This window comes from Mugil cephalus, chromosome 8, assembly GCF_022458985.1.
Source record: "Mugil cephalus isolate CIBA_MC_2020 chromosome 8, CIBA_Mcephalus_1.1, whole genome shotgun sequence".
NCBI lineage: Eukaryota > Metazoa > Chordata > Actinopteri > Mugiliformes > Mugilidae > Mugil > Mugil cephalus.
The window spans coordinates 14,313,363-14,329,114 of record NC_061777.1 but is presented as its reverse complement, the minus strand read 5'-3'; the positions used below and the strand labels follow the sequence as shown (position 1 = coordinate 14,329,114).

General features: G+C 43.5%; 1 protein-coding gene across 1 annotated transcript; it reads left to right on the top strand.

The window, feature by feature from the left end:
- The first annotated feature begins 4,637 nt into the window (after positions 1 to 4,637).
- Positions 4,638 to 13,794, top strand: plekha2 (pleckstrin homology domain containing A2). Its single transcript, XM_047592844.1, has 12 exons — positions 4,638 to 4,905; positions 7,611 to 7,771; positions 7,900 to 7,956; positions 8,323 to 8,371; positions 8,507 to 8,604; positions 9,842 to 9,973; positions 10,131 to 10,220; positions 10,307 to 10,375; positions 10,454 to 10,524; positions 11,303 to 11,366; positions 12,014 to 12,091; positions 12,208 to 13,794. The coding sequence occupies exons 2-12, from the start codon at positions 7,631 to 7,633 to the stop codon at positions 12,652 to 12,654; spliced, it is 1,296 nt and encodes a 431-aa protein (XP_047448800.1). The 5' UTR covers positions 4,638 to 4,905; positions 7,611 to 7,630; the 3' UTR covers positions 12,655 to 13,794.
- Positions 13,795 to 15,752: the final 1,958 nt, after the last annotated feature.

Here is a 15,752-nt window from a genome sequence, read left to right as displayed (position 1 = left end):
CCTATGCTAAAAAAAATGACAAGGCAACACCATAGATATCAGTCAGAGTGATGCAGCTCATTATACCTACATTACCTTACAAGACACTCGTTTACATGCAGAGCTTAATCGAGCTATGCTCAAAATTCGACTTTTTGATTACAGTCCTTGTCCCAGTTTACATGCAGCGCAAGAAAATCGAATAACTGTTCTCCTCTTCTACACTAGGTGGCGATACGTGTCTTTTCAGCGGGATAATACCACGTTAATACAGCCCGATTTATGGTTGACCTATTATGCAATATAATAAACAAGAGTCGTTCATGCGGCACATTTCAAACAACAACCAGACGGATAATAGTACATTTTTTAAATCTCGTACGTAATGTTCGCGCTACTTCTGGTGCAGGTAAGGTCCGCGCTATCCCTCAGACTGTTCTTCTAGCGGCTCCGTATCTTGTCTTCTTCTACGACTGGCTTTCTTAGACGTTTTTGTTCCGGGGTCACATGCCAGCGCAGTGGTTGTGGAGCATGCGCACACGCATTATCCGATGAAAACTCCGATTCCAATCGCATTATCTGAGTGTCTCAATCGGATAATGAGAACTCCGATTTTAATCAGAGTAAAGTGTTTACATGCACTTAAGTTCTCCTGTTATAGTCCGATTAAAGCAATAATTCGTTTTTTTTTTCACGTGCATGTAAACACACTGACTGTGACAGGGTTGTCAAAAACGAAGGATAAATGCAGTCGCAGGTAGAGCTATGATCAAGATTTGTTATACCTGCTGGTAATACTTGCAAAAAAAGGAAAACAAAAACAAAAAAACTCTAACACCTTATGATGTAATGCTCTTTATCCCAAATAGATAAAGAAGGAGCACTCTTTCCTCCTGTGTGCAGCTTCTAACTCCTCCCCTCTGACCTATGCAAGCCCCTCCCACTAGACTCATTAATTACACGTCAAATTTACAACAAACTTTTTCATGAAAAAAAAGGAATCAACCCCAACAATAAATAATAAAAATATTTTCCCTTCATTGGCTTTTTTTTAATTAGTAAGCTCTAAATAATGTGTAAAAAATGCATGTCATATGAGAAAAATATTACACACCGGAAGTAGTGGCGGCCATGTTTTGGCGGCCTCAGGGGCTGACTGGACGGACATTCAGTTTGAACGGAGAAACCAGCGAAGGGACGTAAACATACAGTGAAAGGACCGTATCGTTACATTTATGTGTGCACCTTTGACAATGTAGACGTCACTCAGAGTGAATGTGAACGTAAAAGCATGTTGGCGGATGGATGCCTTCACAGTAAAGGCCAGAAACTCGATTATCATTGAACCTCCAAGACCAAACCCACTTCCCCTGCTTGAAAATCTGCAGCCGCTCGACCAGGAGAGTCCCCACAACAAAACATTATTGAAGGTAAGTACATGGCCGGAGAGGCTTTTGTTTATTTTGTTTTCAGTTCGTTATTGTTAACAGTGCAGTCTCCTTGTCTGCTGTGCATTATGCAACAAAATGTCATAAGAGTCTATGCACCTTGCTAATGTGGATCAGTCTCCAGCATCTATCTGGGACCTAAAATAAATAAATAAAAAACAAGCAACTTGGCTAATGATAATTGTTGTTTTATGTTAATGAAATTTGTTAATCAGGGATTATTTGGTCCAACGGTAAAACAGGAACAGAGATCAGGAGGTTTGCAGTGACTAACCTGAAGAATTTTAGGATCAGCAAGAAAAACAAGAAAACAGAATCTGAGAAGAAAATCACTTCAGAGTGTCACGACCTTGTTGAAGTTAGGAACTAGGAAGTATTTTGTAACTGTTATGACATAATTTTGGGGTAAACACTGTTAATATTTTCTGTTTCCTTTGTGGCAGGAGAGCCTTTTGACCGTGAACTATACAGTCTCAGATGTCATTTGCTCCTTCACCGACAGCATCAGTATGCGATGATCCGCTGTTCACAACTTCCTCTGGTGGACGATCGCATGCAGAAAACAAGAAACTTCTGAGGAACTATCAGTATGGGTACCATTTTAAAGTTTCAAAACCGTCCACTTACAGGCATTTTCGTTTTAGAAACCAAATACATTGTACAATTTTGCTTCAAATAAACAGGGGAATTCATGTTTCATGTATTATTTTTAATACTAATACACAGATGCTTTGCATTGACAGGTACGAATAACATCTTCCAATTCTCTAAGAGATCAGTGTCTGAAAAAAGGAAAGCGGTAACAAACAGATGCTTTTTGAGAGTTTTCAACCTGTTCCCATAGATTGACTAATTGTTTTATTTCCAGAATGAGTATGTGAAACGGTTTGCTGCCAAAATTCACACACACACAAAAAAAAACACAAATTAAAACTCTAAGTCATTTGAAGGTGACCTATACCTCACACAAGCAAAACTAAAGGTGGCAAATTGTTACTGGCTTATGTGGTGATGGGACATTTCAGAGTTTGGCAGTGGGTGGATTACTGCTGATTTTCATATGACGGAATCTTCCAACAATCACTTCCATGATAAAAACTTAGGTAGATAACTTTTGGATATAACATCAATATACTGTAAGATGATGACTTTAAGAACATATATTCCAGGAGTCGGGTTAAGGTCCTGTAGATATGTCCAGCTTTGATACACAACTGAAGCTACAGTGTACACCAGACCAACACGAAAATGATCTCCTAAAATATGCAGTTAAATGAAATAAAATTGACTTAGGCCTCCTTTCATTTTCTGGACCAGGTTCAGGACAAACTGCGCAGGGTTCCAGGAGTTCACCTGGTTCAGGTCATGGAAAGGATGAACCTTTAATCGATGCTGTCCTCCATAAGACACAGACTAGATCGCGTCGCCTCTTTGAGGACTCGAGCAGCCATCTTTTCAAGATCTTGTCTTATTTAACAGCCAGGTCACAGATGTGGTTTAAAGAGTCTTCAGCTGTGGCTCTGATGTCTGACTCATCCTTCTCAGAGCCTCTAGGTCACACTGAAGCCACCCTGCAGATTGTTGATACTGAGACTGAGACTGAGATACTGAGACTCTCGAACACAACATTTCATACAAAGCCTCAAGAAGCTTTGATTGAAGGTGGTAAATCAGGGAGACGCTTTGGGGAGCTGAATGGCATTAAGACACCAGTTATTAGGAAATCAGTGTGTGTTTATTTTATTCAGCAGGAGTCAGAGTTACTGAAAATGTGGGGACTGACAGACAGAATAGGTGAGGAATCCAGATGATCTTATCCCTAAGAGAATCACATCACTGCTTTTAGTTTCATATGATCTCACTGGACGTTTGTAGTTTAAATCCTGCTTGCTCGTGCATTTGTGTTCAGTGGGTGTCAGCTCCTCCTGGGAACCATGAACTCCTCTCAAGTGTATGAAAGTGGACAAACAGGTGAGAATACAGTTAATGCTGCTGAATAACTTTCTGGGTGCAGTTGAACTGTGTTCCCTGCGCTGTAATAAATGCTGTCTGTGATGCGAAACAAACAATTAATTAGATTATAAAGTCAAATTTAGCTGAAAATCCAAACAGAACAGACAGAAACTATGCATACAGTAGCAATAGATATCAATCTTGCAGGTGCTGTACATTGTAGACTCTTACTGCCTGAGGGACAAACGACCTCCTCAACCCGTCTTTGGAGCAGGACAGAGACAGCAGCCTGTCACTGAACCTGACTGGTGTCGCGTAGAGGGTGGTGGACATTGTTCACGATGGTTCAGGTTTTGCTCAGGGGTCTCGCGTCTGCCGCCGATGTCAGGAACTCGAGCTCTGTCCCCCCCCTTATGTATCACTTATGTCCAGAAGTGAGGTGTCCTTTTTCTTGGTGCTGCCTCCCTAGCACACCACAGAGTAGAAGAGGTTAATGACAGGCTGGTAGAACATGTCCAGCAGATATTGAACAACCTGAGGAAACGGGGACTGCTCAGACCTTTTTTTACATACTGACCCTGTCTTAGCCAGTCCAGTCCAGTTTGTGATCCAGCTGATCCCAAGTACTTACACGTATGAACCACCTAACTCCCCATTGATGGTTATGGGACTCCAGCCTGAGAGTCTGAAACCACTGATGGGTGAGCCTGCTATGACATGACTTGTCTAAACTAAGCAACAGATAACTTAAATAGATGACTTAATAATAGGTTCTCTAAAGAACAGGATATAGCAATGACACAAATTGTTTGCCATGGTACTATAGTTCAAGGTGTTTAAGTGTGTGTTGGTGTAGTTTACCTTTACCAACAACAAATCATTTATTATTTCTTTAACAACAAGGTTTTCATCCGTTATTTACTTAACATTTCTAAGGAATAGTATCCGTATGACGGCGAAAGGACTCAGACTAATAATAACTTTAACCAAGTTATTACGTGTCATTTTCACAATATGCAAGAGAACCGCATTTGTCTTCCACAAAACGATTCCACACACGCATAAACTGCTGACAGCGTCATTTTGGGGCTTTACTCCTCAACCTTCAACATCTGTGTTACGAGCAAAACATTTCGTGGACGAGCTCTGCCCTGGATGCGCGTCCACTGCGCTGTTCTCGCAGAGGGCGGGCTGACGGGACAGCGCATCATCCAGACGAGGAAACCAATTTCGACACAAGACGTGCGCGCACAGACGGCTCATAGATCACATCCGGGGCTGGTTTATTCTAATAAGAAAACGTTCAACCCGGAAAAAAAGGCAAGTCTTCTGTAATCCGATCGCACAAACAAATAGCCGAGGGTGTGAGAGTCTCGCAGACGCCGGTCTTGTCAGTGTCTACTGTTTGCTGTAGTTGTTAAAAAGTTTGTCGAACATGCGCGTATTTACCAAACTCGGCTCTCTGCTCTGCGCTTCGTAGCGCTGCGGGGCGCTGGCTGTGGCGCACACCGACTCTCCACAGCGGGTAAGTAGGCAGCCCCGAGAGGCACTCTGTGTGTGTGTGTGTGTGTGTGTGTGTGTGTGTGTGTGTGTGTGTTGCCTCATGGTCGTGTGTTGTGTGACTGCCGCTATTGTATATGTGCGCGGATGGTACAGTAGGTGTGGCGAGGCCGTGGAGTCGTTGGATGTGGTGAGTCAGCCCGGGTCATCTGAGCTGAACAAATGTAACACGTCTGTCAGGTGCTGCTGAGTATTTCTGCTTGATCACATTCCTAAACTTTAAAATTGCTCGTCATTATCACGTTGGAGAACAGTGACGGGCTGTTCTCGGAAACACTGAAGAAAGCCAAGTGATCAGCCTAGGTTTGCCCTTATGATTACTTTTATTATTTGTTAATCTAACTGCTTTAATAGTTTGGTGTATAGCTTATATGTCTCATTTAACTCCTATTAACTATTTCCCAAAAATAGCACCCTCAAATTAGATACTAGAAGATAATAACAAGTTTTTAAGAACAAGCCGGAGCTAATGAATCAATCTTCGCTAGACTTTAAGATCAGTTCTTTACAGTTTGAAGAACTGGAAACTTTTAGGAAAAATATGGTAACATTTAATGTGATCCCTTTTTGACTGACCTAAGAAATTCTGACTCGGTTAAAAGATTGGTTTTATATGTCAAAGTCAGGAAAAATAAACCGCAAACTGTAAATGTCTTGGGCTTTGTCCAGTCTGAGTACGAACATAAACATTTACCAAGAAAAAGAAAAGGTGCTGCGGTGTGTTCAGGGAAGTGACGAGTTACTGAGGTTTGGAGTTTGATTCACAGCGGCGGTTAGGAGGCAAGATGCACCAAACATTCTTGTGTATTCTCTTAAAGTCCTTGAATGTTCAGTTTGTCCTTTAACTTCAGTACGGTACTACCGTTCTCTGTCAATCTCAACACAGATAAAGCAGATGTGTAAAGTGAGTGTAGGTGGGTTTCGGTTCACTACCCTGGATGTGGTGTAAGCCCAATAACAGAGACATCTCTGCTGTGATCTACACAAAGTGTCATGCTGACGTTAATGGTAGTTTGCGTGTTGTGCTCAAACACCCCAACTCTGAGACACTTGGAAACTCACAGCAAAAACTGTCCAAATTATATTTATTGGTGCAATTTTGCCAGAGATGCCACAACCTCAACGCTGCTTCTCCCTGTTATGGTTAACCCAGATGTTCTCTGATACCCAAAATGGTTTGTCCTGTGTGTTAGGGGAGGCAGTGTGCCAGTGTGTGTGTCTGTGTGTGTGTCTGTGTGTGTTTGTGTGTGTTTGTGTGTGTTTGTGTGTGTGTGTGTGTGTGTGTGTGTGTGTGTGTGTATCCCTATGTGTGACCTCTCCGTCACCATCGTCACTTTTCCATCACACTAAGAGTCTCTACAACAGCGTTTCTGTATCTTTGACCTATTTGCAGTGGCAAAAAGAAAATATGTGGCATGACTGATGCATCAGGAGCACAGCCCACTGTTTTTGTTTTTTTCAAAGCAGTTTCAAAATGAAGCGTTTTTGTACCCACACTGACTTAAAAATAGTTCTGCAGGAGTTCCAGCAGCACGGTGAAGATGCAGTCGGTGTGTGTGTGTGTGTGTGTGTGTGTGTGTGTGTGTGTGTGTGTGTGTGTGTGTGTGTGTGTGTGCTGTCTGGCATTTCTTTTGTTTGTCTTCTGCTCCGTTGTGTGACGTGAGTGAATGGTTTCATGGAAATGTCGATAATTTCCATCTCGCGAAAGCTTCTTAGCCAAGACAGTCCTGTAAAAGTACTGGCAGAGGGGACAGTCATTCAGCCCTGATTATATATTTATAAAAAATGACTGTCGCATTATAATTTCTGTTCTTGCATATTAAAATAAATAAATAGTAATCGGTCACAGATGTGGCCTAGTTAGCTACCGCATTACCTTTGTGGTCACGTTACATTTCAGGTCTTGTTCAAATATCTGGTAAAGTGAGAAGCTGTGAAATGGAAATTGTACAGAAAGCTTGCTTTGCATCTTTTTAGTCAGAGAATCTGCGCAGTTTGTCACCGTGGTGTTTTGTCTGCAAAAGAAGCAACCGGGGAATTTAAGGAGGACAAGAATATAAATGGAGCCGTAACCCCGCCAGCCCCCCCGACCCTCCCCCCAAAAAATAAAATAGGGTTCATTTAGGTTGAGATGTATTGAAATATCATCAGCATTCCCGACTGTCTGAGCTGAATTAGGCTCGACTGTGTTGAAGATCCAGTCAGCAGCTCAGTGATTCACATACATGGCATCAGTTTAATGAACAGATCTCAACAGCCCACCCCCCTCCCCCCACCCCACCTCCTCCGCCCCCGTCCTCTCCTCTATTTCCCTCCCTCCCTCTCCTCTCTTTTCCCTGGCCAGTGGAAATGTGCGTGTGTGCAGATCTTAAACGCAGTCTGTAATTTTTGGCTGTGGTGGAGGGCCTCAGCTCAGCCTCGGGCTTCAGGGTTTGCTGCTCAGCCTCAATCACGTCACATGAAAAACTGCTGAGTGTGAGTGGGTCTCTTTCTTCCTGTGTCTGTGTGCGTTTGAACGCTAAATGAAAGACGATTTATCCCCCCACATCTGCCCGTCTTTGCCTCTCTGTTCTTTTTTAACATGTCTCGCGCTGCCTGCCTTTACATTCTGACGCCCTCTGCACATCTCACCTGAGCTTCTGTCTCTCTAAAGCGTCCCTTCTGTCTCAGTGATATGTGATAGGGGCAGCATGCCGTACGTGGACCGGCTGAACCGAGTGTGCGGCTTCCTTGACATCGAGGAGAAGGAGAACAGCTGCCGCTTCCAGAGACGATACTTCATCTTGGACACGCAGGGAAACAATCTGGTGTGGTACATGGACAACCCGCAGGTACGCCGCGCACATGAGTGACACAGGCTTGCACAAACAAGTGACAGGAAATTAAACTGACCAATAGAAGCTGCGTAACCTTGGACTCTGAGCCAATGACGAGTCCGCGTGTTTGTGTTTGCATACAGAACCTGCCAAGCGGAGCCAGCTTTGTTGGCAGCCTGAGGTTAACCTACATCTCTAAGGTAAAGCGCTCCTCCATTTCCCTCGCCGCTGTGTGCTGTGGTGACATTAAGTCCTGCGAGGTGCACAGAGAGCTAGATGTTTCATAAAGGAATTCGCGGAGGGCACGCAAATCATATGCAAATTCTCTCAGCGTTTCTGAAATACACAAGAGCTCTCAGTTATAGCTGACGGTCACATGCAGCACAGAACTGGAGCTGACTTTGTGAAGTTTTCCAGATGTCAGTGCACTCACGGAGTAACCCAAAGATAATGACATCTGGCTTCACTGCACTGCAGCAATGCTGACAGCTCCTCCCTAGACACTCAGTCAAAAAGAACAGCAAAAGATATTCCTCTCCTCTTCCTCTCCTCTTCTCTCTTTTCAGGTGAGTGAAGCTACAGTGAAGCAAAAGCCCAAGACGGAGTTCTGCTTTGGTGGGTATCTGAGGGAAACACTGAGTCATGCAAATGTAGTAGCACACAGTCACATTTGTTTTATTTACCCCATGTGATGAAATTATGCAAGATTCTTCTTGTGGACGTTCATGGAAATGGCCTCTTTGTCTGCAGTCATCAATGCAGTCTCACGGCGGTACTTCCTCCAAGCCAATGATGTGGCCGACATGCGGGAGTGGGTAGATGCTCTCAACAAGGCCACCAAGATCACCGTAAGTGCACCTCACGCACATGCGCTTCTTTTATAACCGAGCAGGAGCGGCGGCACAAGGGCTAAACTGAACCGATTGTCAGGGAATTTGCTTCCATGTGAACGCAGGAAGCTGCAATTTTGCGGTGCTAAACCAGTTTGGCCCAGGCGTGTGCAAATGCTAGCCCGCAAACACCCTCTCATACAGTTGGTAAATGAGGAAATTGTGAATGTGAATGTGCAAGTGCGCGCGCGATAACACACACACGCGTCACTGTGGTGAAGGTGTCAACATTCAGTCTGCATCATTTGCATGGTATTTGCGTGCGGTCAGTGAAATGACCGTGGCCCCCGTCGGGGCAGCAGCATCCAGGCGGCTCACGGCGGCAGGTGCCAGAGAAGAGGGGAGCGTTTGTCTTCTCTCACCTGCACCACGACACAGGAAGCGCCGCCGCTAACTCTCTCTTTCACTTCCCCATCGAGCGTTGGTCGGCGCAGCCGTTTTTTTCTCGGCTTTCTTGGCCTCAATGAAACATGGTGTGAAAAGTGTTTCTAAAGTAGGAAGAACATGATAAATAAAGTGGTTTATGACATAATTATCGTGGTGTGTTTTTTCGGCCACATTAGTGTGAGCAAGTGTGTATTTTTGGCCCGTTGGAGAGCCCTTATATTCTGTTGAACTCCGATGCCAATCTATCAGGTGCAGCCCGCAGGAAATTATGTAATCACATACAATGAGGATTACTGTTTTAAAGTGGCAATAATTTGGATTTATCTGGAATAATCTGGAGACTGTGGTTGGCAGGTGTTTCTATTTTTGCGCGAATGCATTTGCTCATACGATTTTTATATATATATATATATATATATATATATATTTTTATATATATATATATCTTTTCTTTTTACTTGTGGTTCTCAAGAATGTATTTATTTTTATTTTTTTTATGTGCAACTGAACTACTGTGACCAGGCAGACTTCCCTGTGGATAAATAACAAGTCTAACTAGTGTGCATAACTAACCTTTCATTCAAATTTTGTCTAATCTTCTGATTATGCAATGCAATTTTCTCAATGTTGGGCAGTTTTCTCATTTGAAATGAGGACAGACTAGTGAATGAGGCAGCTAGAAAGCCTCCAGCACTTTCACAGCTTTTCGTTACATTGTGGCAAACACTCGAACACCGATTTCCTGCGACGTTACTGAGAATGTTAATGTTAATTTGCTGTCTTTCCCTCCTTCCCACCTGTTTCGTAGGTTCCCAAGTCTTGCCCCGATCCCCCGAGGTCGGACGCGACCACAGTGATCAGTGACTCTCAGGGAGGCAAGAGACAGCAGGCCTACAAGACTGAGATCATTGGTGGTTTAGTGGTGCGCACGCCCATCCAGGTAAAGCGGAGGAAGCTAAAACCGACCTGGTTGTTGTAAATGACCACAACTTTAAAATCAGTTCAGGGTATTTAGTTTCAGAAAAAAAAGACAAACTGTGAAACTGAAACTTTGATTTTTAAAATGAAATATTAATGAAGATGGTGTGATGTTTCAGAATGAGAGTGAGGAGACAGAAGGGAGAGAGAAGAAGGCCAACAGGCCGGGCGTGCTAAGATGCGGTTACTGTGTTAAACAAGGAAACGTGGTGAGTGCCCAGCGACTTAATATAACAACTCTGTGTTTTAGTGAAAACACTGTGCATGGAAAATGTAATGTGGTGTGTTTGTTCAGAGGAAGAGCTGGAAGAGGCGGTTTTTCACCCTGGATGACAGCTCAGTCAGCTACTACAAGTCTGAGATGGTGAGGAGCCAGACTTTTTCTCGTTTTCCTTCCTCGATGCCTTTGCCTGACTGTGGTCTTTGTCTGAATGTGTCCCAGGAAAGGGATCCTCTCCGATCTATTCAGCTGAGGGATATTCAGAAGGTTCATGAATGTCTCGTGAAGTCGGGGTGAGTCAAACGTGAACCGGTGTCGGTTTTCTCCCACCATCTTGTCTCGTCTCCCCGTCTCGTTGTCGAGCGCAGACGTAAACGAACCTGCATGCGTTCCGATCTGATGGCATCTTGTTTGTCGCGTCGCAAGTGGGGACACGTTAATACGCGTCAGATTTCACGCTAAGTTTTAGTATGAGCTCATGAACCAAAATTAAAGGTCGCCGTGCACACTTAGGTTAGTGTGAGGAAAGTGACAAACTCAAGTTAGAGACTGTCTTAAAACTACACACTGAGGTTTGTAACTTTCTCCGTAGACACTGCAACTATTATCTTTCTTATTTTTTAGTCATAGAAACTTCTGACCGCTTTGTTTGGAGACGCTACTGACTATGCAGAACCGTCACTTTTTAATGAGTAATAAAGAAAAAAGACCCAGTTCAGTTTTCCGCACAGTTAAAATCGTTATTTTAAACAAAAACCTACATACATTGGGAATATACACTTACTTAACACAAACAGATTTCTTGTAATATAAGAGTTCTGCACTAAATCATTACCGTTATAAAGTTCAGTTTATGTTGAAGCAGAGTAAGAAGGGTAGTAATTCTCTTTCTGATTATCTTTATGATCGTTATACAAGATGGAAGTAGTATGTTGTGCTGTTAAACTTTATTGAATTAACACAAAACTGCAGGATTTATGTACATACTGAAGTAGAAACTGAACGACAGTAGAAAACCTAAATTTTTGAGCCTTTCTGCAGCCACTCTAAGTCTGATATTTTCTGTGTCAGGGATCTCCTGCTACGAGACAACCTTTTTGAGATCATCACCAACTCCCGAACCTTCTACATTCAGGTAAAAATCTGTTCGTCTGAACCTTCGTCCACTGTTCTGTTTTTGCGCCTGCGTCAGTTTAAACGCAGAGTTAATGAAGTAGACGGCTCGTTTGTGGCTTTAGATACGTGAGGAAGAACAGCATATGCCTCTGGTCCCAGGTGTGTCTGTCCCGGCGCTCTGAGATGTTTACCTTCAATGCTCTGCTGCCGATGTGTGGCACAAGCTCCTTTTTTTAGGAGCATGAAAAGTTTGTTTTTGTGAAACTGGCACAGCCATCTGTTACCATAACAACAATAACATCCTGTTCCTCCCCCTGGGAGAACAGCTGACTGAGACGGTGGGGAAGATGGGAAGTGCTGGGAGAGAGAGAGAGAGAGAGAGACAGAGCAGCAAGAACGAGCGATTTTTTGTTTATCTGTGCAAGAAAAAAAAAACGGAAGCGTGACCCAACATTTAGCAATAAACAAACAAACAAAATGTACATGTGGGCACCAAAATGAAACCGCATCTACATTTTTAACTAACCTGAACACTAACAGAAATAGAAAAATAAATAAATCAAGTCAGACATAATATGAGCTATACAGTAAGAGTGTAGATAAAATGATAGCTGAAGACTTCCTGCCTTGCCTTTGACTTTATTTTCTGGTGACTTGTCTCTGTAGACAGACTCACCAGAGGAGATGCGTGGTTGGATCAACGACATCGAGATGAAGATCCAGGACTTCAGAGGTCCCCCGAAGGTAACTCCTCTTTCCTCACAGAAAAGAATTAAATCCTTTTTCTGTGCTATGTGTTGCCGGAGGAGAAGTCAACTCTTGATTTACACACTGACGTCTTTGTGTCTAACTAATTGCAGGGTTTGTCATTCAAACGCGCGTCGTCTCTCTATCGAAGTCACAATGCCTCCGGCGCGTCTCGCAGTCAGCAGAGTGACGACCGGAGACCCACGCTGGTCAAGTCCTGCTCCGTGGCGCCGGGGTGGCAGCCCTGGACGCCCGTCCCGCCGTGTGAGCACTCCGTCATGGATGTGGACGACGAAGACAGCACGTTCAGCTCCGTGCCCACTCTGCCTTCCCTCTCCTCCTCTTCCACCTCCTCGTCCACCTCCTCCTCCTCCAACTCCCTCTCCACCCCAAACCCCTGCCCCAACACTCTTCAGCCGCCTTCGAGCAGCGGCCTGGGGATCCTCACAGCCTCGGCGGACGCGGCGAGCGGGCGGCGGAGGCACCGCTCGCAGCCTCAGCCTCACACGGGCTTCCCCTTCAACTTGGATGATGAAGGCATCCGTACCACAGACGTCTAGCTCAGTGACGTCGCCTGTGTGGACTACAGTTTAGGTACTGGTTTTAAGATGAATGTGACTGGTAATAGTACTCCCTGCTAATGAAGTGACACGGTGGCCGTCTGCCCCAATGCCATGCCATTGAGAGTGGGGGCCCCCTGCTGGTGTTGTAGCTGCTCTGAAGGATGCACCCAGCAGGAAGGAGGCTCAGAGGCACAGTGTTTGTTATTCACGGGACTAAAGGCATGGCGGTAAGGTATGAGTTTTTAGTGCAACTTCCCTTGAAAACTTGAATAATCTCTATAACTGTTCTCGCAGACCTAAAAAGAAAGGCACATTTTTTTTTCCCTTCAATCTGTTGCACTTGGCTTCCACAGAACATGTATTGCTGTCACCACGGCCGTGTTTTCACCTCTGCTAGAAGTATTCACAAAGAAGTGTTTGACGACAATATAACACACTCGTATCCATATTTTTGTACTCAAGCTTATATTTCACTAAGTGCTTTTAAACATTTTGGACATTTTTAACCTCTTTCGGGCCCAGCAGTGTTTGTCCTTCTTACGTCCTCTGATGCACATCCTGTGAAGAGCCTCATATCGATTCATTGGTAATTAAAAAGCCTTTTATTGCTGAAAGCGTTAGTTCACACTGTGTTTTGAACAGGAGCCTTTAACCTTTCGACTTAAAGATCAATTGTCAGTAAACTGTGACTCCTCTTTTAGGTTTCAGCACAGTACCTTAATAATACAACCCCCCTGTTTTTTTAATGGTACTCCTTGTAAAATGTGTTGCCAGCATCACCAGGAGCTTTGTAAATGTGATTTTCTTATTGCAGCATTATGTGGGAAGTTTGGCCACTACTTTTGGTGACTGTAATTCTGCACCTTGCGTTTGTTATTTTATTTTATTTTTTTACCTGTGTTTTTTTTTTTTTAATGTTATGTCACAGCTTTCACAGCAGGTACTGCAGCTTCCTCTGAGACGAGGCTTTGCGCTGTTACAGCGGTAGTCTCTACACTTCTCAAGGCTCACCTCGAGACTGCATTGATGTGGTACCATGTTCATTCCTCTTTCCGTTTTCTAAAGCTGTGTGCACTCAACTGCCTGCGTATCATGTTAATTTTCTCCCTTGCACATTAAATGATGCTTTGTATTGGTCTCGTTTTGGGTGTTCTTGACCAGCTCCAAAGTTTACAGCTTGTTTCATTTTTTGATATTTCGCTCCTGCCATCTAGTGGCCTGGGTGGCAAGCAACATGCATTACGTGCCAAAAATAACAACAGTTTCCACAAGTTTCAAACTACCTTTTGATAGAAGTGATGGCATTAAGACTTTCGTGTGTTTCCTCTCTAAAGGGCAAGAAAACTGTCGGGTCAAGGCCAGCGTATTTGCCCTTTAACTCTGCTACCACCTCAGACACAAGCATGCACACACAGGCCAATCTAGTGACCAGGGGCTGTGTTAAGTGAAGTGTTTCACACATCCAGAGCAAAGTCCGTCAAGCTAAAATGCCTAAACCGCCACCCTGACCTCCGTCCACTTCCGTCTCTGCCTCCCAGTGCAGCTGCGTGGCTGCAGGTCTGGTGAGATGAAAATGTCTCCGCTGAACGGTTTAAATTGTGTCAGTAGGTAAAAAGGCCCTGAGTGCTTGTGAAATGTCAGCTATGTTGAAATGACTTTTCAGTCTGTTAAAGACAGAACTCCTCCAGGTACTGGGGGGTGGGGTGGGGGGATCAAAGCGGAGACGAGTGGCAGGAACAGCAGAGACGAAGACAGATGACGAAATTTGGGTGAGGTTAATAAAATAAAAGGGAACCGGTGGAGAACAACATGTACAGTATGTGAAATAAACCCACAATTTGTAACTTTGGCTACTAAATTGTGAGCGCTGGTGCACAGATCTAAAACTCAACACCAATTTAATCCACACTCCTGGTGAACTCCTGACCTCTTGGTGTTAGTCGGAGAAAGAAGGAGATAAATGTGAATATGACATCGCATAGGAAGCCTTGGAGGTTCAATCTCTAGTTCTTGTCTGCGCAAACATTATGTAAAGGTCACGTAGCACTTCAATCTGACGCCTGTGAGTGACAGGCATCTCTGAGGGCAGACGGACACACTGATTCCTTAAATGTTAATGTTCCCACATGGATGAGTCTGTACCAACCTGCTCTCCGTCTTCCTCTCTGTCCGTGCTTCTGGTGCTGTTTCACTCCGCTGATTTTAAATGTTCCAAAGTATTGTTCATTGCCCTGAGTACGATGGAGATGTTGCTGCTTGTGCATTGACATAAGGAATGTGTGTATGATTAAGACAAACATATTGAGTTTTTTGTTTGTTTGATTGATTGATTCTTGATTGGTTGATTTGGATTTGGTCACCCTCATGTCTTTCTCCCCCCGAAGAGTCATTTCCCTGTTTGCAGAAGAACACCACCAGAGGGCGCTGCAAGACACAACTCTCCATTCAACGCGCCGTGGGGAGAAACAGGCATACAGTTCAAGGTGCAATGAACTCATAAAGCAGTATTTCTAAAACTTCTCATCAGTATCAAGGGCCATGTTAAAGCATGACAGCAATGATGAATCCAGGGCAAAATTATTTAAAGAAACTCAACATTTGAGCTTGGACCCCTTCAAAATAAAAGGCAATTCAGTGTGGGTGCAAAACTCAAATGTGTAGACGTGCAGAAACAGTGATCAACTTTATTACTAATAAAAAAAATAAATAATAATAATAAAAAAATTTAAAACAAGACATAGCCAACATGGAAATTTGGAACTTTTAGTGAGTCCTGTATGTTTTGTTATTGCAGTTTTCTCTCATGAAAATCCATATTTTTATACAATTAAATATAAATAGAATATAAGTAACGTTTAATACAATTACATTTTTTTTTAAATGATTGGAAATGGATTTGAAACTGCCGATTGAGTCCCTTTTTCAGGAAATTCTCCAGCGTCCCTTGAGAGTTTGTTCACATGTTAATAAGTTGTTAATAAGTTGATGACGCTTAAACTCTTCTAATATCTAATATTATCTTACTGTCATGCAATTATTATGCAAGTTCCTTTCATTTCATATGAAATCATCAGTTTAAACAGACTTAGGTGAAG

Excerpts from the sequence above, each read along its gene's own strand:
- plekha2 (XM_047592844.1), top strand. The coding sequence starts at position 7,631 with ATGCCGTACGTGGACCGGCTGAACCGAGTGTGCGGCTTCCTTGACATC. Across the intron at positions 9,974-10,130 it reads TGGTGCGCACGCCCATCCAG|AATGAGAGTGAGGAGACAGA; the intron begins GTAAAGCGGAGG and ends GTGATGTTTCAG. Across the intron at positions 11,367-12,013 it reads CCCGAACCTTCTACATTCAG|ACAGACTCACCAGAGGAGAT; the intron begins GTAAAAATCTGT and ends TTGTCTCTGTAG.